The sequence below is a fragment of the Onychostruthus taczanowskii genome, unplaced genomic scaffold, assembly GCF_017590055.1.
Source record: "Onychostruthus taczanowskii isolate IOZ18803 unplaced genomic scaffold, ASM1759005v1 scaffold22, whole genome shotgun sequence".
Taxonomy (NCBI): Eukaryota; Metazoa; Chordata; class Aves; order Passeriformes; family Passeridae; genus Onychostruthus; species Onychostruthus taczanowskii.
The window spans coordinates 2775221-2799634 of record NW_024499462.1 but is presented as its reverse complement, the minus strand read 5'-3'; the positions used below and the strand labels follow the sequence as shown (position 1 = coordinate 2799634).

At 42.5% G+C, this 24414-nt stretch overlaps 2 protein-coding genes across 9 annotated transcripts in view; one reads left to right on the top strand and one right to left on the bottom strand.

Annotated features, from left to right (window-relative positions):
• UBE2D1 (ubiquitin conjugating enzyme E2 D1) overlaps positions 1–10340 on the bottom strand; it is a 14580-nt gene extending 4240 nt beyond the window's left edge. For both annotated transcript variants that reach the window (XM_041404981.1, XM_041404983.1), the window contains exons 1-5: positions 10192–10340; positions 1991–2054; positions 1874–1905; positions 849–926; positions 499–604 (exon numbers count right to left, since the gene is read on the bottom strand). In XM_041404981.1, coding sequence (XP_041260915.1) covers positions 499–604; positions 849–926; positions 1874–1905; positions 1991–2054; positions 10192–10215 — 304 coding nt within the window. In that variant the 5' untranslated portion in view covers positions 10216–10340. The remainder of the gene's footprint in view (positions 1–498; positions 605–848; positions 927–1873; positions 1906–1990; positions 2055–10191) is intronic.
• On the top strand, positions 10252–24414 carry CISD1 (CDGSH iron sulfur domain 1). Of its 7 annotated transcripts, none has more exons than XM_041404975.1 (4): positions 11349–11664; positions 17260–17465; positions 21575–21692; positions 23581–24414. In XM_041404975.1, exons 1-3 carry the CDS (start codon positions 11364–11366, stop codon positions 21662–21664), a joined length of 597 nt encoding a protein of 198 aa, XP_041260909.1. In that variant the 5' UTR covers positions 11349–11363; the 3' UTR covers positions 21665–21692; positions 23581–24414. The 7 variants fall into 7 exon arrangements, with proteins under 7 accessions (XP_041260912.1, XP_041260911.1, XP_041260913.1 ...); XM_041404976.1 differs by having other exon boundaries at positions 23578–24414; XM_041404980.1 differs by having other exon boundaries at positions 11593–11641.

Genomic DNA, 24414 nt, shown 5'->3' with positions numbered 1-24414 from the left:
ATTCATCTTACAAAGGAATGCAAACCAGAACAAATTACCTCATTTTTAAAGAAAGTGTAATTAAGACTTTAGTCCACACAAGGATGCTCAGGCAGCCCCAAGAGTCATCAACAGGCAATCATGTAAGCTCACACAAGGTCAGCATCAGGGTTTCACATTTACTTCCAAGTTGTGATTTTCAAGCCCTGCTCATCATTTCTCCTCCATTCAGCATGCAGAGTCAGCTATCACATTTCAGGCTGAATGTACATTATTATCTTACCCAACTTGGTTGAGACTATTTCTCTGCTGTGTATGCATTTTTTTAATGTGACACTCCCAATAAACTGCACAAGATCTTGGATCATACCAAGAATTCCAATGGAATTTGGCTCTTCTGAAAAATGCAGGATAAAGGGTTCCCACTGTTTACCTTTAAGACAGTGCAATAACACACAAAAAAAGTGCCATGGCAGTGAATGCAGCTTCACACATGCATTATCAAATCAGTGAGTTTACCTTTAGAAACAGTCAGAGCTGGTGACCATTGTGATCTCAAGATATCAAGACAAATACTCCCATTACTGTTTATGTTTGGGTGATATATTTTTGTTGTAAAAGCAATCTGTAATAAAAAATAAATAAAAACCAAATAATATCAGAATAGGGTTATTACATTTGGAATTCTTAACATCATCCCTTCCTTTCCAGTCGTATCAGATCTGCCAACACAATTTTGTGACAGTCTTATCTGCATCCATGAAGAACATGTACACTATTGCTCACCCTTCCGGTTTAGCTTCCAAAATTAAGCCTCAAAGAATAAACTTGCACCTAAAAACTTTCTTTACTTAAAAGAAAGGACTTACCTTTGGTGGTTTGAAAGGATAGTCTGTTGGAAAGTGTACTGTGAGAAAAAATACTCCCCCTTGATATGCACTATCAGGCTGAGAAAAAAACAGACAGATAAAACAGATTAATATATTTCAGCTGTTTTGGAGCTTTCCTTCTCCTAAAGAAAATCTGTTTTTTCCCCAGTACATGGCCCACTATGGGCCATAAACTGGGAAGGCACAGAGGGAACTGAACCCTCCCACTGGCCTGCAGAGTTACAGTAGAGCCAAGTGTGGCTACTACTGCAGCAGCACAGCACAGTTACTGAGGACTGCCCTTCTGAGGAGAAAAAGAGAGGGAGCTCAACAGCTTCACTGCATGGAAGGGAATACAGGAACCAGGGCAGGCCCTCCAAATCCTGTGTCTGTGCAACACCACAGCTGCTCTGATCTTCCTCCATTCTTAAGCTACAAACATACCTCCCCTAAGAAGTGGTTTCTCTTTGCAGATGCAAAGAGTGGGATTTTCCAACATAATTCAGGTCATCATGATGGTATCAGGGAGTTTTAAAACACACATCTTTGTGACCTGCACGAATCTTTGCACATGCATTTTGTCAGACAACATGCGCACAGGTTTACATCCAGGCTGCACACTATCAAATAAAATAAACTCCATCTAAAAGCCCTCTGCAACTCCACTCTTGTTTACAGTTACCAACTTTAATATTAGATTTCACCCACTCTTCCTCCTTTCAGATGGATGAATCTTCCAGAATTGATCATCTAGGAAAAGCAAGCTCTTTGCTTTGTAGCCCATATCACACACCACAGCTGACTAATTAAGCACCTCTAACTTCATGAAGAGGAGGGATTTTTGAGGAGTTACAGAAAGCAACTGGTACCAGACTAATAAGAACACCAGTGTCACCCTAAAGTTTTAAGCTATTCACAGCACAGCTGAATGTGGCTGCTGTGTTTACAGAAACCCAAATGAATCCTTCTGTAACATAAAGAGAAGCAAGGTCTTACATTTTAAGGGGCACGATTCCTATACTTACAGGTCCCATAATAGTTGCTTGCCAATGAAACACTGAAAGGCAAAAAGACACAATAATTAGAGATTTCCTGAGCCTTTCCAGAAGTGAAATGTACTGAATGTTCTAGGAGGAGCTTACAGTCATCTCCAACAGGTCCAGCAGAACAGTGGGCTGGTGGATCTCGCTGCAGATCACTTAGTTCCTGCAAGAAACACAGAAATATTTGAAAGACATGAAAATCCATTCCACTTGGCATCATCCCTGCAAAAGTGGGAACACAAACCAGTTTTATTAAACCCGTGGGAATTTTTTGTGGTATTTTGATAAAACAGTCAACACTTGAAATGTCCATTGAAACTGACAAAGTTTTTTTGTCAGATGACCTGCAGCTAACACTGTGCTAGAAATTACTACCTGGAAGAATTTTAGAGACTGACAAAGTTTTTTTGTCAGATGACCTGCAGCTAACACTGTGCTAGAAATTAATACCTGGAAGAATTTTAGAATCAAGCTCATACTAAGTTCAATATACTTTGGAACCAAGCTCATACTAAGTTCAATATACTTGAAGGAGACAAAACCAATAAAAAGGGTTTCTTGATTAGTCTGTAAACTCACAGTTTAATTTAGTTAGGTGCTAATGTGATTATACCCTTAGCTTTTGATTTTACAAAAGTTTCTGTACTGTCCTAGTCCATGGACATCAGCTGAGCTAAACTGGCTCATAAAATGTTTGCAGCCTGCCTGGAGATGATGTATGAACATAATATAAAGGGCTGTAACTAAATTGGAAACTAAAGGAAAAACATTAGCTCTACACCTTATTTACCTTGATTCAATTCCCTGCATGCTTGCTTTTTTTTTTAAATGACTACTAAAAAACTCCAAAGTTGAAACTTAAGCACTCAGAAGAGCTTTTGGTTGTCATCTGATTTATTTCTCTTGCTGGAGACCACACAGTCCCAAATTATTTTAAAATAATTTAAAAATATAATGTCATTTCACAAAACCAGCACTATTTTTCATCTGATTTATCACCACTATTTCAAACAAGACAGACAGTAATGTTGGTTCATTTTCCTCATTTAATTCAATATACTCCTTTTGATGTCTGAACTTTGACTGTATTCAGGAAAACTTTTTCCAATTCTAGGCTGACAGAAACTGTGCTGTAGAAACTTTAATGACTACATGCAAGTACTTCCTTTGAAATAAGTTAAAAGGTGTGTGTTTGTGAGTAACTCAATTCCTTACTCAAAACATGCACATTTAAGTTGACAATAGACATAAGCAGGTCTATGAATTTACCTTAGGAGTAACACCAGAAACATTTCTACTCAAAATACATTAGTCAAGGCAACTACTTACAAAATCAAGGTTTAAATTGGAGCTAAGTTTAACTCAAGTGTACAGTTGGTGTACTTAGTGTGATCATGCCTTACATATAATTTGAAGGGTTAAAAATCTGCACTTCTCAACTGCTGTGATGTATTTTTCCATTTATGACATCCAGTAAATATTTCAACTCAATTTACCATGGACCCGACACCTAAATTCAGCCAGACTTACAGCTCCACTGTTGGCCCAGAAATCAAAGAAAAGCACTGCACCATATCTCACTACTGCTCTGAAGTGACTTCTCACAATCTTGTGATTTAAAACAAGACAGACACTTTTTCCTACACTGAAATAGCACAGGTTGTCAGCTGGCATTACTTGTCTGCACTTTAACTTTATTCTGTTGGTGACACTGTATGCTGATCCAGAAAGAACACTCTGGGCTAGACTTTAACTAATAAAGGCACTTTAGAAATGCAGTTCCTATTTTAATCAGAGGATTCAAATTTCGCTAAGGAGTGATTCGGAGAAGCAGCTATTTATGCAAAGCCAAACCACTGCCTGTACACACAGGGAGGAACAGATCTCAGGTTTCCAGCAGTCACCAGAGACAAACACGGCCAGCAGCAGAGCTCTTACAGGCACTGTCTTCTCTAATTTGCAGCTCAAGATCTAACCTAACAACAGAAGATTATGTCTTGTACACACACTAAAACAACCCAACCAAGACCAAACAGCTGCACTACAGCACTGAAACAGAGAACTCTTCCTAACAATCATGCATTTTGCAACAGTCATTACTGACTACTAAATTCAAGGCAGTAACTGGAAAAATATGTAGCTTGAACTTTTCAGAAAGTCTTTGAAGTATATGTAAACATTCCATATGCATACAGGAACTACCAGGCAACCACTTCGAGTCACAGGTCTGTAACAGTGCTTTTGTTGCTAGATGTATTCATCAAGATCTGTACATACCCCAAAACCACACAAATTTATTTTCTTTCATATATACTCTTGTACTTAAGAATTAACAGAACTGGGAAATGCTCCTTGGGTATACACTTCAATTTGTTCAGGCTAAAAAGGCACTGACATCTGTTCATTATTAGAAAAAAACAGCAAATATTTTTCATCATACATTCATGAGACCCACGAAAATAAATTCCTGTTATTAATATTTCCTAACAACAATGAAGAAAAGGTTCTCTTCAATCAGCTTCACCAAATGAGAACGATGTTCACAAATACATTCTGAGACCTTCTGCAGCTATGAAACATAAAGCCAGATCAAACTTCAAAATCAGTAGAGCAAATTCAAGCTGCATTTTGCATCCATATGTAAAGCTAACGTGGTTTAAAAATACAAGTGGCAACACGATCCAACAGTATGAACAGTTTGAATCTTTATATACAGAAATTCAGATCAAGCTGAGACAAAAAGGAAGAACTATTCAGATTTACATTGTTGATTATGCTGTTTAAGCTTTAGGTTCAAAGCAAAATTATGTGGAGAGCTGTAAGATTTAGGCTTCAAGCTTTCCTATACTTTTCAAAATGGGGCAAGGAGGTGCTCAGATGCCCCTGAATCAGACTGACCTGCCAGTGCCCAGAATTGAACACTGCAGAACAGAAACGAGCATCCTCTAAATACATGTAGAAAAACTTCCTATGGCTTTACATATTCACAAAAGAATGAGAACACAAGAATTCTTTATACAAAGCACAGATGTTCTTTAGAAGAAGGCCAAAACTTTGCTTTGTTAAGGGACAAGGTTGAAGATTCACCAAGTTTAACGTGCTGAAACCTCATCAAGAAGTGCAAGATAACTGCATGGGAGGCACTACACAGTCAACTAGAGATTGCCCTGTAATTTTAAGTTAAGCAGCTTTGTCCAAGCTTTATGGATTATTACCATGTAGCTGCATGATGCAGGTCTGGTCACTTCAAGGGTCTGAATGAATACTTTTAGTCACTGGTATAGAAAGTGCTGGTGCAAGATGCACATGTGCTGACAAACAGGATCTACAGCTCAAAGCAGTGCAGATTCATTTTCAACAGAGAAAGTCACCACCATAAATTACAGTGTACACCGGTGCAACATCTTTTATGAGAATACACAAACCCAAGATTCTGTCTGCAAGAGAAGCATCAGAAGGATGAGTTATTTCAAACACTGGTGAATGTGAGAGCATAAAAGCACCTCTCAAGAGCTCCAACACATGCCATGCTATCCCAGCACAGCCAGGATAAACAAGCACGGAGAAAAATACCTAAGCTGGGGACAGTGGTAGGAATAAATCCTCTAATCCTCTCATACAAAACATTTCAGGGTAGAATAGAATGCTAATGGTTAACATGCTACTGGAGATGGGCAAAGCCTGCAAATTATCACCTTCCCTTGCACCACACGTGCTCCCGAACAGCCCTGTAGACAGCAGGAAGCACAAATTCAAGTTTACCAGCTGTAAAAAACAGGCTGTGGTAAGCTATAAACATTGGAGACATTTCTGAATGTGCAGAAAATAGCCATGGTCAAAGAATAATACAGGATGTATTTCATAAAAGCATGAAGTTCAAGACTGCAAGGCCAATTTAACACTTACATGCTTGATTAGCATCCAGGCTTTTCTCTCAAAAAGCTACTGGAACAACATTGTAAAGGATACTTTTGTAGTAAGGAAATAAATGTTCTCAGCATAGAAGTCCTAAACGTGTCTTTTTTCAGTCTAAAAAACTTCAGAAAAAAAGACTGCAGATTATCTGAAGACCAAAATAAACTGCAGACAGCATCACTAAAAGCTATTTTCATTCTCCAAACAACAAAACCACAACCTTTCGCTCCACACTATTATTTAAAATATAGATTTCTATTTGTCCATTGTGTTCTTAATTTCTTGCACAAAATGCACTGTAGACCACAGACTCATTTCCTACCAATTCCATGCATACACTGCTGCTTGGAACCATTTGTCATAAAACCCCACAGTGATTATACTTAAGACTAGTTAAAGAATTCTCTGGTTCTTCACAAATTTGGCAAATATAAAGCACATATTTATAATAGATTTATTGCTATAATGTTTAGTCAGTAATAAATATTATATTTCCACGTTCTATTTCTAATGCAAAAAAAATATTGCTAAAATATGTAGTATCCCAGCTGAAGTTTTGAAAGCAAATTCAAATACTTTATATTAGAGCCAAAAAAGTTTCCTTGTTATGTTGATTACCATCTAAAGGCTGCAGGTTTAAAGTCAAAATCTAAACCACAAATATCAATAATTTTTGAGTCAATTTACAGTTACAAAAGATATATTCAACATAACTTTTCAAGTTAGTATGTCCTGTTAGCCTATGCATATATGAAACACATACTGAACCTCAGAGACCTATAGTTCATTGAAACAACTCAATGTTTGAATGCTTCTATTCTTACTGAGTTGTAGGAGAAAACCAATCAAGCACTATGTACCAATAAGATAAGAACAACAGCTATTCTTAAAGCAGTGTTCAAATCCATCTCCTCCTTCCTGGTTTCAAAATGTCTTCTAAAATCTCTTGAAATCCTATTTTTTTTATGCCTCAACAAAAGTATGTACAAGACAGCCTGAACATTAACAAGGACATCAACCTCCCACTAAGACTGGAGGAGCACCCAGGTAAAGGACTTGTGACGAAAACAATCTCAGCTGCAATATGGAACTAACAGGATGGCAAACTCTGCCAATTAGATATGTGAACAAAGAATGTGGAACAGGAACCCCAGAAAAATGGTTCTGCATAAGACAGATGGGCAGAACTATTCTGCAGAACCTGACAGCCTGAATTATTTTCCACCTTTCACAAAAGTCATGGTATCTCACTTTCCAGAGGTGACAAGAATAAAGGCTTCTTTGCACAGTATTTCTTCCCAACTAAAACACTATTTGTTTTGCTTTCATCATTTGCAATATCTGGAATTTACCCTGCCCACAAAAATGTGCTGTTCTTTCACCGCCCCAAGGAACATCACAGACAGTGTAACTGAACTTTTTGGAGAGTGTAGAAATTCAGTGCCTCTCTCAACAAAAATGTGCTGTTCTTTCACCGCCCCAAGGAACATCACAGACAGTATAACTGAACTACAACAGCAAAGCACTCACAAGGCAAATGAACACAGGATCCTCAGCTTATGATGAGTAAGAACCCCCTGACCCCAAACTTTCTGAGGAACTCTGAGATGAGTTTGTCCTGGAGACACTGCTGACAGCTGTGCCTGCAGAGCAGGGCTTCATGTCCTCCCTGTTCTTCCACCTACAGCATGAGGATCAACAGACCTCCATGGGCAGAGATCAGCACTAGGATCAACATGCCTCCATGGGCAGAGATCAGCACTAGGATCAACATGCCTCCATGGGCAGAGATCAGCACTAGGATCAACATGCCTCCATGGGCAGAGATCAGCACTAGGATCAACATGCCTCCATGGGCAGAGATCAGCACTAGGATCAACATGCCTCCATGGGCAGAGATCAGCACTAGGATCAACATGCCTCCATGGGCAGAGATCAGCACTAGGATCAACATGCCTCCATGGGCACAGATCAGCTTCTCCACTGGTTACTCAGTTACCCATTTTTTAAGAAAGCTCTCAAGCACAATATGTCTTTCTGTGACTAGTCTTGGAAGTCCACATGCTATCCTCCTTTGAGGAGCCCCTTGAAGATGACCAGCCAAAGGCAGGATGCAATGACACAGATCCCAGTGGCAATATCTCTTAGAAATCAGAGTCCCACCAAGTATGACAGAAAATATGCTTACTAACAGGTTGATATATTATAGCTTTGCTTCCTTTGTAGGTGTTGTCATACTGAAAACACAAATTATCAAAATTACTGCGAACAAACACTCAAGCTTGACACCAAAATTCCTTTGTTTAAGCACAATTCTGAAGCACCGTAAACCCACTGAAGCTTAAATTCAGACAGTCTGTCTAGACTGATGAGCTCCCAGGCAATACCACAGTGTTTGCTGACAGTGTTTTGTTCTCCAAAGAATTCCTCTAGGCACTCAAACCACAGCACTTCCTCTACTCCAGATCTTATCCCTTCCCATCCTTCAGATACAACATAACTATGAACCTTTACAGGCAGTCTGAAACACCAGGAAAGAAGAGGAGACAAACACACCTACAAATACATTTCATCTACCATTAAACTTCCATTTCCATGATTTTTGAGGAAAATTTTATGCATTACAATGACATCAAAATAGTTTGTCTTTTCAAACTTCTTCACTTCGTTTGAACTTTCCATTTGAAACAAACTTATTTCCTTGCCATTCCCTTTCCTCTTTTACTTCTTGAGACAAAGACTGCTAGCCCAATCCCTCTAGTAGAATTTTTTCTTCTCCTGGAAAGGCAGAGGAGAGTGATGAGGACAGTTAATGGAAAAAAAAAGAAAACCAGCAGTAGTCATTTCTGCAGCAAACTAGAAGCAAATGGTAACTAGTTCTGAATTTAATCTCAACTCTTCTTGGAGGTCCTTACCCAGTATCTCTTCATGTTTCAGGCAGAAGTTATTGTATAATCAAGAAATCTCATAGCACCTCGCAGTCAGCAGATTGGAAAGCATTGCTTCATTTTGAGAGTAGAAACAGAATTTAATAAGGCTAACAGAAAGAAAGATACTTAGATAAAAAGTCTAACCATAATTTCACATCTATCAAAAGTTCTTAAATGCCACGTTAAAGAAAACTGTGGCTTTCCAATATGTATGAATGTCTCTAAAGCAAAAGAAAGTTATGCAGGCAACATGGTAAAAGTACGAAGACTAATTCTATTCTAGCAGGACCTCATTTGGAAAGCCCCAAATCACCACTTCATCTCAAAAATACCATATGAACAGACTTTCCCCTCTGTGTGCTTATCTTAGCAGAAAGAAGATGAACAAGAATTGGAAAGAGATGGTATTCAGAACAATCCTTTTCTTGAAACTAGGGTAAAGAGATGTTCAAGAAGATGTGGGAAATTAAAGTGGCAAACCATTTGTATAACATGGAGAAGCACGACAAAGTTATTGCTAAAGAAAACCACTGTAGTAGTTTGATATATTGGTCGAATACAACATTCATGACAAACGTGTGATATGAAGGAACAAAATTGTTCTGTAATTGCACTATGTGTAAAGGGATAAGCTTTGCAGCATGAGGCAGGATTACCAGCTTCTGGTAGAAATCCATCCAAAGTTGGTACCTACTGTAGAGTATCCCAAATCTGCCTACTGCGGGGTTAATCGGTCACTATAGAATCCTATTTCTGCAATACCAATGGCTTCCGATAGCAAAAGGGAATCCTGCACAAGAAATAATCGCACCGTCACGTAAGCAGGATAGCACCGATGCCGCCTAAATATGGCACAGCAAGGGCAAGCGACCAGCCCGGGCTCCGTTCCACGGCCGGAGCCCCAAGCTCAGCTCCCTCCCGTGCTGCGGTCCCCGCTCCGCACGGCACAGACCAGCCCAGCCCCGCCGAACAAAAGGAAACCGGGAATTCACAGCTCGAACCAGGCCACCGACAAGTACCAGCCCAAAACACTACAGCTGGGAGACGCTCAGAGGTCACAGCAAGAGCTTTGCTGACACCGCTTCCCAAGGCGGGCAGCAGCCGCGCACAAGCGCGCCGAGGGAAGGCTCCACAGCACCCGGCTCTCGCCGCTCCCTCGGCTGCCCCAACGGCGCCTCAAAGCCCCGACACGGGCTGCGGGGCCTTCCAGGAGGCACAGTCCCGAAACCCTCAGGCGGCCGACAAGAGCCCCTCCTTCTCCGTTTCACACCCGCTCTTCTTCCCCGGCTGCCGGCGAGGAAGGACGAGTCCCGGCAAAGAAAGCGCGCGGCAGCGGCTGCCGCGACACCGCTCGCTGAGCCCGCTCCGGCCGCCGCCTCAACCCCCGGCATCAAGGGTGCATCCCCGAGGGACGGAGAACCTTTCCACCCCCTCCCACGGCTCGGCCCCACTCACTTTTTGTATCCGCTTCAGCGCCATAGGGACGCGCGGCGGAAGCGCGAAGCAGGCGGCGAGAGCGCGGGGCGGGAGCGCGGCCGGGGCGGGGCGGGCGGCGGGAGCGCGCGCCGTGCAAGCGGGAGGGGCGGGGGCGCAATAGCCGTGCCCTTTGTGTCCTCCTGCGCATGCGGAGCCGCCGCCGCGCGCGGGGCTCGCTGGGAAGCGTAGTCCGCGGGCGGGGCGGCGCTGCGCGGGTGCGGAAGTCTCGGCCCGGCCCTCAGGGTCTGAGGGCGCGAGTGGGAAACAGCGAGTGTCAGTGTCTGGTGAACACCGGGGTAAAAGTCACGGCCGGCACTTGGAGAGGTGAGGAAGAGGAGAGTGACCGTGTGAAGCTTCAGAACTGCGTACAAGGAAAAGGTGTGTCATGTTCCTCATGGTGTGTGACAGAAGCAGTAGACGTGTGGGTTGAAAAGTCTGTTGAACAGGTCATAGAATCATTAAAGTTGAAAGAGACCTCTAAGATCGAGTCAGTGCGCAAGAATCACGCAGAGTCCACTGAGGCACACACCCGCAGGGTTTTCTCCCTCGAGGTTTGGAGGACACAGCCCCTTTTGCCCTGAACTCCCGGCTGCACGTTGCCCTCTTCCTTTCCCCATCGGCTGAGGTACTAGGGAGGTACAGCCTTCCTGAACTGCCTAGCACATATTCCCCCTTAAATATATCATTTTTCCCCCAAAGCTCAGAAACCCAGGCTTGTGTGTTCTCCATGTGTCTGTTCTGGAGTCAGACTGTCTGGGTTCTGTAACAAACCTGTGGCTTGAAGTTGGTAGAGACATTAAAACGCATTTCAAAGACATGAACACCCATCCCCTCACCCATGGAAGTATTTTGTAAAGACATAAGCACACATCTTCGCTATAAGGTCCAGCCATAAACGAGGTCCCAGAGTAGCGAGTCCTTTATCAGGTATAGAACGTCAATAATACTTTTTTGAGGTATAGAAATTCTCTCATCTATACCCAAGTTTATGAGGTTCGAGGGGGCTGTCACTTTTCAGCTTCACCTTTCCACAACTACACAGAAGAGAGCTCATACAGCGATCTGCCCTAAGCGTTTTGCAGAGCTGTCGGGCACTGACAGCACCACGAGCAGACGAGAGCGGCGGCCCCGCGCCGAGCCAGTGTCTGCACATGGCGCACAGCGGTGCCCAACACTCGTTTTACAGCTGCGGAGGCCTCCCTGAGGGCCCTGTGCCGGCTGTCAGGCCGGTGACAGCCCCGTCCGCCCCTCCCTCCTGCTGTGCGCGGCGCCGTCCCGCACGTCCCGTAACCTCCACCTCTCCTCTGGCCCCTCGTCTTGCCGGGAGGCCTTTAAGGGGCGGCCCCGCCGCCATCTTGGGCAGTGGCGCGTGCGCGGTGCGGAGCGGCAGCCGCAGCGATGGGGCCGGGGCAGAACTGCGCCGTGAGGGGTATGGCTGGCCGGGAGCTGGAGGTGTGAGCTGATCGCAGGGGCGGAGCAGGGCTGGGGGCTCGGGGCCGCGGGCGGGCAGCACGGGGGGCGCCGCTCGGAGGGCGGCTGCGCCTCGCACCCCGTGCCCCGCCGGACCCCCGGGACAAGATGGCGGGCTGCTCGCCGCCGTCCCCGCGGGATGCGGTGGGTCTGGAAGGGCCGGTGCGATCCGCTCATCAGTCAAACCCCTCCTGCGGTCAGCGAGGGGGGAGCGCACCGTGGTGGCTCCGCCTGAGGGGCCCCCCTTCCCCCAGTCCCACCCCGGTGCCGTGTGAGGGCCCGGAGCCGCCGAGCTCCGCGCCGGGCCCTTGCGGGTGCTTCGGCCCTCGCAGCGGGCTCGGCCGCCCGCCGGGTTTTATCTGTAGTGGGGACGGCCCGTTTCAGACACCGCTGTTTTATTTTTGCCGTTCCATCTGTTTGAGTGAAAATTTCGGGAAAATCTGTAAATGTCAGAGGTTTTGTGTGGCTCTAAATGCCCGCTGCTGTACAGTAGAGGTAACGGTGACATTTGCGCTGTGTAATGACTGCCTTGAACCGTGCCTGAGATCGCGTTGTGTGGTTTGAATTCTGTTGCACAACCAGACGGGATGAAAGAGTTGGGCCGGGTGGAGGATAGAATAGAAAGCTGAATCACCTGATTTTCTCTAAAAAATGAGCTTGACGTGCATGACTGGTTTCCACTTGCAAAGCTGCTCATGGTTTATGTCCTTGATTTAGCAGGCAGATTTTTTTTTTTTTTCTTTGAGGGTTGGGGGAGGATGGAAGCTGCTGTTACAGAGGATGGTGGCAAAGACATTAGTCTGAAATGGGCTATAGTGGTGGAAGGCTATGCTTATTAAAATAATCAAATCACTGAGGATCACTTGGTAATAGCTTGCGTGGTAATAGCTTCTCAATGGCAGCTTGCTGTCATTTATAATCTTGCAAGAATTAGAACAGTTCCTAGACACTGGGAATTAAGTAGAAAATTTTTGTGGAGATGGGAGAAGAATATGCTCCTAAACAAACCGAAAATATCCTCATTATCTGACAAAAGCATAGGAGCAGCTGATGGCATTAGTCTGGAGGGTGCTCTGTTTAGGAAGTGACAGCATTAGGTTTTTGTGATTTCTGAAGAGATTAAACTTAATCAGTGCCTTGTGACTGGCAGGTTACAGTTCTTCCTCCAGCTGGCATGTGTCGCAGGCTGATGAGTATTGAAAATCATTTATTCTCTGCTGAAAACCACACACCAGAAACTTACCGTATTTTTGTGAGATTTCATTTGTGGTAGCAGTTGAGGGAGTTCATTGCTTCTGTGCACATTTGCCCTTTGGAAGGTAGCGAGTAGCACAGCTAGTGCTTTTGTTCTGAGAGGTGTGGTTGTTTGCAGGTGTGACCCCACACCAACCTCAGATGTGGTCATTGTGACATGCCTTTCACTGCTTATTGGTGAAATCCAGCAGTCTTTTCCCTCAGGTGGCCTCTTTACCATACATTTTCAGTTAAATTAAACCTGCCAGTCATAATCTCATTTTTTGTGGATGTTTTGGAGTTGTAGAAATGATTTTGTTGGCTTTACTGCTTGACTTTTACTGTTAGGCTTTTTGTGTATCCATTTATCTTGGATGACTCTTCAGTAAGTGAGTATCATGTGTTTCTCCATCATTGGCTTTCACTGTGGGCAGTGGCACTACTGGACTGTCATGAACAGCTCTTGCACAACAGTAGTCTCTTCACTGGCAGCAAAATGAGGACAAAAGTGCTTGAAAGTTACAAGCACTTCTGGAGACAAAATACAGGTTTTCATGTCAGGTATTATTACTCTGTGACTGTTGAATAGCATAAATATTTTCTAGCAGCAGAGGTAAGTCGACTTGCCTCTTAGGGCGGTCTTGGACTGACTTTGTCAGGGTGTAGCTCTCCCCCATTTTGTTGGTAGTTGCTAGAATGTGAATTGATCTGGGTTCTCAACAAGGATCTTGGTGGAGGCAAGACCTTCACTTTCTTAGTCCACTTCTCAGTGCAGTTGGTAAAAGTGTGTTTTCTTGAGGATAAAGTGTCTCAGAGCTCTCTAGCAGATCCAAAAACTCCCTCCGTAGTGGAGATCTGGAAACATCCAGAGCAATGTTCTAGATGTTTAGAGAAAGAGGGGAGGAGAAACTTTGATCTAAATCTCTTTCATTAGGATATGTCCAAAGAGTACAGAAGAGAATAAATCCCTGTCAGTGTCTTATTGCCTTTCTCGTCTTTGATTTTTTTTGTTTACTTCTGTGCACTGGTTGCTCTCCTGGGGCCTCATGCTTTAAATTTGTTTCCTTCTTTCCATCTCTCTTGCTGTCTCTTCTCTCCTTTGTGTGTTAATTTTTCTGGAGTTTTAGCCAAACTTTTTTCCATTGTTTAGTGCTTAAAACACAAAACCAATTTTTTCTGCCATGTTAGGCCTGTTAGGTCCTGTCTTGTAACACTGTGGTTTGGTATTATACCAGAATTTGGAGTTTTTTAATGATAACTCAAAAGTTGTTCCTACTGCTTTTTATTTTAAGAAGAAGTAAAAACCCCTTGACCATCCACATGAGTGTCACTCTGTTACAGATGCCTCATGCATGACCTTAGGAGTTTGGCAGCAAACTGTTGAATTGGCACCAGAGGTCTTTTGAAACAGTTCAGGGTATTTAAAAATACAAGTGTTCTTCTCCCACATGCATTTTATGGTTAACTTAGTTAGAAAGATTAAATGGGTGTTCCAGCTTCTCTAGATCTGTGTGTGAAACAACACAAAACTTACTGCCTCTGAAACCCTGTAGGATGATTTACCAGAGAGTCTATTGACTAAGTTAGAGTATTTCTTCTAAATTTTCATTATATTTATTAAGGCAATTCTGGAATTTAAAGAATAAGACTGCTTTAAATGTTTTGATTTAATGCATTATTGGTTGATATAATTTTCCATCCCAAAAGGGGAAAAGTGAAGTGGCTCCAGGGAAGCCACTACCTGAAAAAAGGTAATACAGTAGAAAAGACATTCCTCTATTATAAGAAACAATACCTGAAGCTGTTGATATGTGTACAGCTTGCCTGTGTGTGTGAAGGATGACTCTGGTCCTTGGGAGAAGAGGTAGAGGATCGCTGCAAGATGAGATGACAATTTAGTTTGTGATCTCTGCTTGCTGAGCTGGAGCTGATGTGCACAGTTATGGGGGATGGCCAGAGGGAGCTGGGCTGGCTGCAGATGTGCAGAACAGCTCTTCTGAATGTGCTGCTGAATTTTAGTACAGACTTCTCTCGCTTGTAGTGAGTCACAAAAATATTACCAATTTGTTTTCCTCCTCTTACTTGCTGAATTTTCTTGGACTTTTAGGTAGGTACAAGTAAAGATCATCTTCCTTAAGGTGCAGTACCTAGAGGGTGCTTCAGTTCGAGGAGCCAGCTGGGATCTTCATTAAAGTCACTCTTTCCCCTTAGATTTCACAAGGGAATGGATATGGTCCCCCTGTGCCCTTATCACTTACTGAAGGTGTAGGTGAAGGTTTGGCCCACAGGCAGCGCGTTGGTAGCAGCTTGGGCAGTCCTGGCAATTGCTGCTTCCCCGAAAGCCTCACAGTGAGCAGGCCCTCGGATTTGCTTTTGCTGTTGTAGTTGCGCTGGGCATTTCAGCAGGGGACGCTTGGAAGTTGTCACACCCAGCAGGTCCCTGAGCTTGCTGAGCTCCTCCTCCCTGCCACACCCCAGGACAGAGGTGCTGCGGTGGTTTTTCTTGGGAGAGCTGCTTGTCTTGGATTTAAACTGTAGTTGTTCTTTTGATTAGTTTGGCTGTTTTGCTAAATTAAAGCAGATTCTCATAGAATCCTTTTTTAATTTTAATTTCCTCGCTTCTTTATCAAAGTTAATGCATTACTCTGGGGAATAAAGGGTGAGAACTCACTGAATGGATGTAAAACACAGCATTCACAACATGGTCTCTGGGGCTTTTGTTGTTTTAAGGAATTGGGGAGCAGGGAAACATGCCTGCACTAAATTCTTCCATGTTAAAGATGATTTTCTGTATCTTACTGTTACAGGAAGGGTTTGTCATTTATTAGCAGGGGAGGTCTCAGTGTATGTTGGTCTCTCCTGTGTCATTTACTAAGAAAATGAACTCTGAAGGATTTCTGCATCTTTTACTCCTTTAGTAAGACTCTAAAAGAGTGCCTGCCTTCCCAGATCTGACAGGGCTGCAGACGTTGTACAGACGGCTGTCTGATTCCAGTACTGCTGCAGCCAGACACCTGTGGATCAGTTTGATGCCTGTCAGTGTTTCAGCTGAGGAAAGGGCTTGATAGAGATTTTTGGAAGGTCTGTGGGACAGGGACAGAAAACCTTGATACTTTTAGTCCAAGCTCTCAGTGGAAATACAGCAAGTCAGTTGGTCATGGAAAGTAGCAAGGCTAATAAAGGTTTTTGTTTCTTCCTAGACTTGGACGTAGTGATGTCTCTTGTTCCACAGATGCCATCTAGCTTGGCATCTTACAAATCCAGTTAAAACATAGAAGGACAGGAGACCGGAGACTGTTCTAATTTTATTAAGTTCTGTAAATGTGGTAAAACTTAAATTCCTGTTTATTTGTCTGTAAACAGAACTTGCAGCACATGCGTATGTGGGAGTGGTGGATAAAAAGCAAAGAAAGCAGCCACTTGTTACTCTGAGAGGAAACAACCGGACCTGGTGCTGCAACCTGAACCTTTGAGCCAAAGTCCAGCATATTTTCATGAAGCAGAGAGAAAACAGTAGAGCCACAAAAAAGTAGGAAAACCTCTTGCAGGAATGGACATTATGCTAAGACAGACTGGAGAAATTTTATCGGTACAGGGAGGAAATGTGAGGATGAGGAGTTGTGGTAAGAGGATTTTTTAAATGAAAGTTGTCTTGCAGAGATTCAGGACTTAATCTAGTTAAAATAAACATGTGCTATGATTATTAAATATAATCTTTTTGGATCCTTGTGCTTTCTTCTATACTACAGTAGGGATGTAGTCTAAGATGGCTTTTGTTACTGGTGGTAGTATATTTAATAATTTCCCCATTGCCAAACAAGTGGCTTTAGTTTTTTTAGTTACAAGATGCATTTTATTAAAAGCTACTCGGTGCCCTTGCCTTTTTGGGGTTGAAACCTAGTTTTGGGTTGTTGGCACTGACTGTTCTTCTTTAGTGACTTTCTTGCAACTGAGACAAACACAGTTTTTTTGCTGCTCCAGGATCTGCTTATACCTGGTTTAACATGCTGAGCTTTGAAACTACATACTACTGATGTTAATATCAGGGTTTGCTAAGTAGAAGAGTAAACAAACCATGAAACTCTGCCAGGTTAATTCTCACTCTTGTGTAGAAAGGACTTGGGTGAAGCAGAACTCTGATCAATAGAAAAGAGCATTTTAACTAGGTGACTGTCAAAGGAAAATACTCTTTTAAAGTAGAGAGTTACTACTACAGAATAAAAAGATCCGTTGGAAAGTAAAGAGGTGTTGCTGCAAGTATGAAAACATTTACTGCTGAGTAGTTTTAATAGAATGTTGTGGTCAAAACCTGACAGTCTCTTGTTTTTTCTTCTTTTATTCTAGGTGAATGGATTGCTGCAGTCTCCGTAGCTGCTGGAGCAGCTGTTGTTGGATATCTAGCTTACAGAAAACTTTTTTGTAAAGGCAAATGCTCCAAGGCAATGGTGAATCTTCATATCCAGAAGGACAACCCCAAGGTAGTCCATGCCTTTGATATGGAAGATCTGGGAGACAAGGCTGTGTACTGTCGTTGTTGGAGGTCTAAGAAGGTAAGAGAAGAATGAATGGGTCCAGTGTCATTTATGTTCATTGTTCATAAATTATTAACTCTTTCAGCAAAACTGTTTTTAAACTGCTTTATAACCTCTTTTCACCTGAACGGTTCTGCACAGAGATGTAGCAATATTCTAATCTGTAGAATTATGCACACTTGTTCTGATGCTCAGAGTAAAGCCTGCACATCAGTGCTAATAGTGGACAAAATGTTCCTGTAGATCTGAAGAAGATAAATTGAGAAAGGAGCAACTGTCTGGAGCATGATCATGCATGACAGATGCCATTTTGTGTACTACCTGTGCTGGTACTGAGGCTTATCCAAAACTATTGGCCTGTTGGCAGTAGGAGCTGAGGAAACACAGTCTGTGAGGATCTTAAACATCTCTTTTTGGAGAAAGTTGGAAGCTTAATCAGAAAGTACTTGCTAGTAGTACATGGTGTATGCCAGTGTAATCACAGTGGCATACTTTAAGCTTCTATTTTTGAGCAATTAAAAGTCTGGCCTAACTATTGGTCCGGCTTGCTTGCATTGAAGTTGGGTTGCTTCAGTTGCCTTAAACTAGTGATAACCTAGCCTCTCAATAACAGTACCTCAGCTTTAAATCTGATCCACCTGATGTAGCTGAGATGTATATACTTTATCTATAAAGGTAGTTCTGGGATCTGTAATGAGAGAAAGCAGATGGCGTGGTTAATCCTTTCCCTTTACCACTGGTGCACATTTAGAAGCTTTTTTAGGAGGTGCCAGTGTGTGGGGTCTGAGATAATACAGACCTTCAGAGCCAGACACCTGCCTTGAAATTTAGCTCTCTCTCCTCCGAGGAGGTGAATACTCAACTTCTCAAGTCTTAGACATTGGTCTCATCAGGCCAAACTCAGCCATTTCCAGATGCTGTAACTTTGGGTTCTTGCTGTTGTCAGATCTGACTTGATTACCTTGCAGGTAACTCAGGAGCTTACACATTTGTACCTGAATTGGGTTTTACAGTGTAACACTGCTAAGGATTAAACAGCATTATGATTTGATGCTGAAATAGTCTTGTGGAGGTGGCCTTGTCTTCTTTATTCTGTCTGAACTGAAAAAACCCTACTTGAACCCTGGTGTTTGTGCTTTCTGCTTCCTATTCAATATTCTGAACAGAAATGGAAGATAGTTACAGGCTGCATTGCAGCTCCTGCCAATTGTTTGCTATTGTTTGATATTAGCCTTTTTTGGTGTGAAATAAAAACCTTAAGAAGTATGTTTTGGCATATGTTTAATGGATATTGTCCATTTAGGAGCACATTGCCCTACAGAGTTAGAAACAAAGTAGATGAGGCTATAATGAATGCATTCTTGGGATTCTGGTCTGAAAGGTCTTGTAAAGGCATTTAGGAGGTCAGTGGAAATTTTGGAAGGTATTTGTTTCCTTTTACTGCTGTTTAATGATGAGTATTTTAGTCAACATCTTCCACCTCAAAGACTGTAGTTTCCAGTTTTATTGCCTTCCTCCTGCCTTCATAGGCTGACCTTGCAGCAGGGGTTGCATAACCTTTAATAGGGTTTGTGTGCATATTTGTTATTGTGAAACAGTAATAAAGTACATCATTCTTACGTGCTTGTCATAGTTGGAAGTTGTCAGCTAGCCTTATCTGGCTTTCACAGTCCTCTGACTGTTTAAATTTTTAATTATATGGTGTCAGAATGTGGAATGTGTGTGCTTTCAATGCAGGAAATTACAGTTACTTCGAATGCATGAAGTACCTGCATGTTTTTGTTAAATAGGTGCATCTAAAGGTTAGAAATGTCCTTTTGTGTCACTCTGTGCACTTCTCCTGAGATTCAGGCTCACCTGAGCCATGAGGCTGTTGGTAGAAGCAGTAGCATTAGGAGCCACAGAATGTTTCTGTTGCACTGATGGTTGTGCATGCACTTACAGCTGGTCCCACATGGTGCTCCTCTATATGGAATAACAAAGCAGTTGGACTACACCAGAGTATTTTAGAGTAATTCTTGAAAAAAGAGCAGTTGTTTTTTGGGTTTGTTTTTTTGTTGTTGTTGTTGGGGTGGTTTTTTTTTGTTTGTTTGTTTTTTTGGTGTTTTTTTTTTTTTTTTCTGAAATAGTGTGAATAGTTTAGTGAAAAAACCCAGTACTCAAACTTACCAATGTAGAGGCAAGAGTTTTGTCTTTTAAACTGTAATTAAAGTTAGAACACTTGTTTTTTCACTTGTCTTCATTTTTAGGTGTGAGTTGGGGGCGTGGGAAATGTAATTTGCTGTCTTTTTACAATGACATGCAGCCTCTGTGTCTTCCAGAGAAGTGTTAGTCCCCACGTTGTGGGCTGAGGAATACTGCTGCAGACTGTCAGCAGAAATAGTGCTAGAGAATCCAAACATGTTCAGTGTCAAGGGAAATCAACTGAGCTGTCCAGATCACTGTACAGTTCCCCTGGGGTTTGAGCTTTGACCCCTATTGCTGCTAGCCTGCTTTGTTTTCAATCAGGGCTGAACACATTGTGTCAGGCCCAATATCCTATGCAGTATCTGGTCTTCGAGGTGACCAAGTGGGCGCTCTGGGAAAGTGGTGTTTGGTTTGGTGTTTGTCCCTGAGGAGCTCAAGTCCAGTGTACCAGCCCCTGGGAGCCCGTGTTCTGAGACCTGCTGACCAGTGGGATGAATGCAGAGCAGTCACTGTTGGTAGGTGTTAAAGATGTCTGCATGCAATCTGAACCTAGGAATCCCACCGTTTTTGTTGCTTGGAAACTTGAAGTGATGATGCTGTAGCTGGACTTTGGGTTGCATCCTTGGAGCTTGTGAGATGTTAGTGTCTGCTGGAAGTTGTGTCATTGCATCTGTGAAGACCAGTGGATTGTGGTGTTGCATGGGAAAACAACTGGCCTAGGAACATCTGTTGAAAGCTGGCCAGTGTTCCAGGAACATACATTCCTGTTTGCTGAGATTTTGTCCAAGTGTCTGTCACTACTTATTCATTGAGTCACAAATGACTGATGGGTTGAGAAGGTTTCTCCATGAATCAGCTTATATGAGTATTCAAGATTTCTTTATTCAGAAATATTGCATGCCATTTTTAGCTTAGGTTTTGACATTTCATTACTGTGATAAGCCAGAAAAAAACCTCTACACCTCATCTCTCTCCTTCCCTCCCAACACTATCCTACAGACGAGGTGGTGTTATTTTTAAAGCTCTGTATATTGTTTCATTGTGTTGGTTTTTTGCAGTACTTTGAAATCTTTTATTCTAATGAAGCATGGGTGGTAGGGTATTAATGTTTTTCAAAGGTTGTGACTGAAGCAGGAACGTTGAGATCAGTGGAATGTTGAGTACTGACTGTGACACTACTGCAGGAGAATAGTACTGTTGCAGAGGCAAAAGCTGAGTAATGCCCAACTTTCAGTCCCTTTACTTCTAAGCAAACAAAATGGTAACTGAATGCAAAATACTGGTGTGTGATTTCTGTGATCGTCTCCAGAGTTTCCTGTGCAGAGGTGGCATAGCCCTGAAAATGCATCCTTGAGAAGTGATGGGATCCAGCCTCACTCTTACTGCCTCACAGAATGTATTTCAGCTCTTCCATGTGATAAGAGCTTCCCAGGACCAGCAGTTATCACTTCTCTGGGACCTGGCCAGTTAGAGCTGGCTAAAGGAGTCCCTGTAATTCTTCCTCTGACCAGCTGTTCTAGGGTGGGGTTTGTTTGGGGTTTTTTAATTGAACAAATATTTCTTCAAATTACTTTCAACTTACGTGGCTCTTAAGGGCAGCACTGAGGAAGTGTGGGGCAAGGTTGAGAGTAAGATACTCCAGGTAGGTTACAGCTGAAGGTCTGCTCAGGCTGTAGTTTTCTCCTGCTCACCTGAGGCAGGAACACCAAAGAGTGGAGTTTGGTGGCTGCTGTTTTAGAACAAGCCTCTTGTCTGCTCTACACTAATAAGGATAAAGCTAGCGTTCAGCCAAAACTCAGGGAGGCCTGAGATGCTGGCATGAAAGTTGTGGTGTGTGGTTTCAGTGGATTTAATGAGATGATGCCTAATAAACTTTCAGCCTAGGTTCTCAGTTCTGACTCTGCATGTACTTTAGATGTGTTTATTCTTTCTTTTTTCAGTTCCCACTGTGTGATGGCTCTCACACAAAGCACAACGAGGAAACTGGTGACAACGTTGGGCCTCTCATCATCAAGAGGAAGGAGGCGTAGAGTGGACACTAGAAGCTACAGAATCAATGTCTGACAAATCCTCTGTTCTCTTGTAATTGGGGGGAAAAATCCACAAATTCTTTGTCATATCACTGAAGATTTCACAATGTAGTAGATACATCAGGCTTCAGCATGTACATTTTCTCTGATGCTTGTTGTCTTTCAATCACTACAATGCATAATTTACTAAGTAGTCATGGTTTAATTTTTTTGTCCTGTAAAGTGTGTGTACCCTCTCACTGAGTGTGAAACTAAAATGAGGCATAGAATGTACTTCATCAGAAATAGGTGTTAAATTATTTTCAAATACATGTGTATCGAAAGGCAGATAATAAAATCCTCGAGAGGTTCAGAGCTGGATAGATATCCATGTAAAAGGCAGTGGCAGGAGAGAAATCACAGTGCCATCTTAATCTCTGATTATGCTGCATTTTCTGCAGGTGTCACATTTGTCCTGTTACACTACAGTGCTGTATGGCTTCTATAAAAGAACAAATTCAAATTCAAAATTGCTAGCTATGAACAGACAACAGAAAAGGCTTGAAAGTAAGATGGGGCTAGAGGGCAACTTTGCCTTTGATTTTACAGCAGCCTTGAAACTTGACCCTACTTCCATTTGGTATCAAGAAAACACTATCCAAACTGCAGACCTGTATTTAGAGTAGGATTAGGGAAATAGTCTCTAGAGATTTCTTAATAGATGAATGAAATGACAAAGTGCTTCAAGAGTGGTGGGCAGGGGGAGTGGCAGGGTTGTTATTGCTGTTGGAGAAAGCCTTAGTTTCACTTGCATTCTTTCAGTGAAGCCAACTTCCCCAGACCACAGGATGCTTCTGTGGGGTGGCTATGCTGATTAATTCCAGAAGCTAAAATAAAAACTAAAACCCCCACCTGTCATCACCATCTGCTTCACCATTGCACTGGCTGGTTCTGGAAAGCTTTTCCCACTGAGAAGGGAGGAGGCATACCTTTCTTAATATGTGGCCTTAGGCTCTATGTGTCTTAATTCCTGCCTCCTGCTAATGTGGTTCAGCTGATTTTACCAAAAAACCCAGGCATGGATGAAGAAAGGCTTTGAAAACAGATAGAAACAAGAAGGGAGGGAAGGATGAGGCAGAGAGAGCTCTTACCCTCCTTACCCATGGCACTTGTCTTCTTGTTTGGCATGGTTGCATTAATGGCTGTCATGTTGGTTTCCTTAAATAGCTTTGATTTATTAACGTGCGTGTAAGTACAAAGCAAAACCCAAAGAGTGGGGCAGCAGAGGGCACTTGTGTACTGAACCCAGTCCATTAGTGTAACTGTGGCCTGCATAAGATTGAGCTCTGAATGTCCTCGGACAGAAACTACCTCAGGGCTACACGAAAGGCCTTGTTAGGAAGCTGACGTTTTAGCCTGGACCCTTAAGGATTCTTCAGATGATCAGGGCAGGAGAGGTTCTGTTTGTTTTATTTTTTTAAGGATGGTTGGTACAACTGTTAAAACTGAAGATGTTTTGCATAGTCTCTATGTGAGGCTTTTAGAGGCTGAGGTCTTGGCCAGTTGGTCTGGATTTGGGCAGAAGGCCCAGAATGTAAAGAAGGAGGCACAGACAGAGAAAGGTGGAGTCAGACTAAGGGCACTACTGACCAAGAGACCTCTTGGCCTGAAAGAAGTTGCAGTCAAATAAGTCAGTTTGTCTTTTCTGCCTGAGTGTAAAGACTTGATATTTTTTACTTTGCTGAGTACTAATGCATATGGACAGTTGTTTTAACCTTAAATTATCAAATACATTTTATCCAAAGCAAAGTAACTTCTGTATTATTAGAATATGACAGTGGATATTTCTGTATTTTTGTCAAATACACATTTGAGCTCATCTTAATCTCAAGGTTGTAAAGTCTGTGTTCTCATGGCTATGCTCTTTCTTTCAGTAGAGCTGTACAGTGCTGCTGTAGTCATGAACCTGTGTATGGAGTGGATTTTCCTTCTGAGACTCCTTTTCCTGTCAACATCAAAGCCTGGCTGCTCCTGAAGGAATAGAAATTCAGTGTTAATGGTCTGAGAAATGAAGTCCTGAAGTTTCAGATAAGTCTCCCAAGTCATAAAACTATTTTGTGGAGTTTGCCAATAAAATATTTCTGGGAGTTTGGGCGTCAGGAAAGTGGGCCCCATGGGAAGTTTTTACTCCTGAGAAGCAGAGTCTCTGCTGCTTTACATCCTGATGACTTTTGTTTTTGAGAAGTGTTGCATTTCTGAATGTTCAGATCTTAATTAGAGGCACATACAATTCCTGTACTGTACCTTATTTATGCAAGCTGTTCAAATGTGGTGATGAGAAGAGTCTTGGATTTGAGGAAACAAATTTAACCAAGCAGTCTCAATGAGCATCACAGAGAACACTGCATTTTTTTTTTCTCTTAGTACCATAATAGGTACTAAGGTACCATAATAGGCACTACATTCTAATGGGTGGAGTGCTTGACTGTTCCAGTGTTTTCCTAAGTCTTGTTCTCTAGTGCTTTCTTTAAGTAATCTCTAGAGTATGACGTGCATTGGTTACATTTCTACCAATTTTAACCATAAATTTAACCACATGATTCAAATGTGCAGTTTTGACCTCAGATTGAAACTCCTCATACAAATCCTTCAAAAATTAAAGCAGAGAAAAATCCCTGCCACAGAGTAAAACTGTTTCTGCTCCTGGTTATGTTCAGCATACAAGTGTTTGTTGGGAAGGTCAGGCAATTAAAGTACTGATTCTTGAGTAA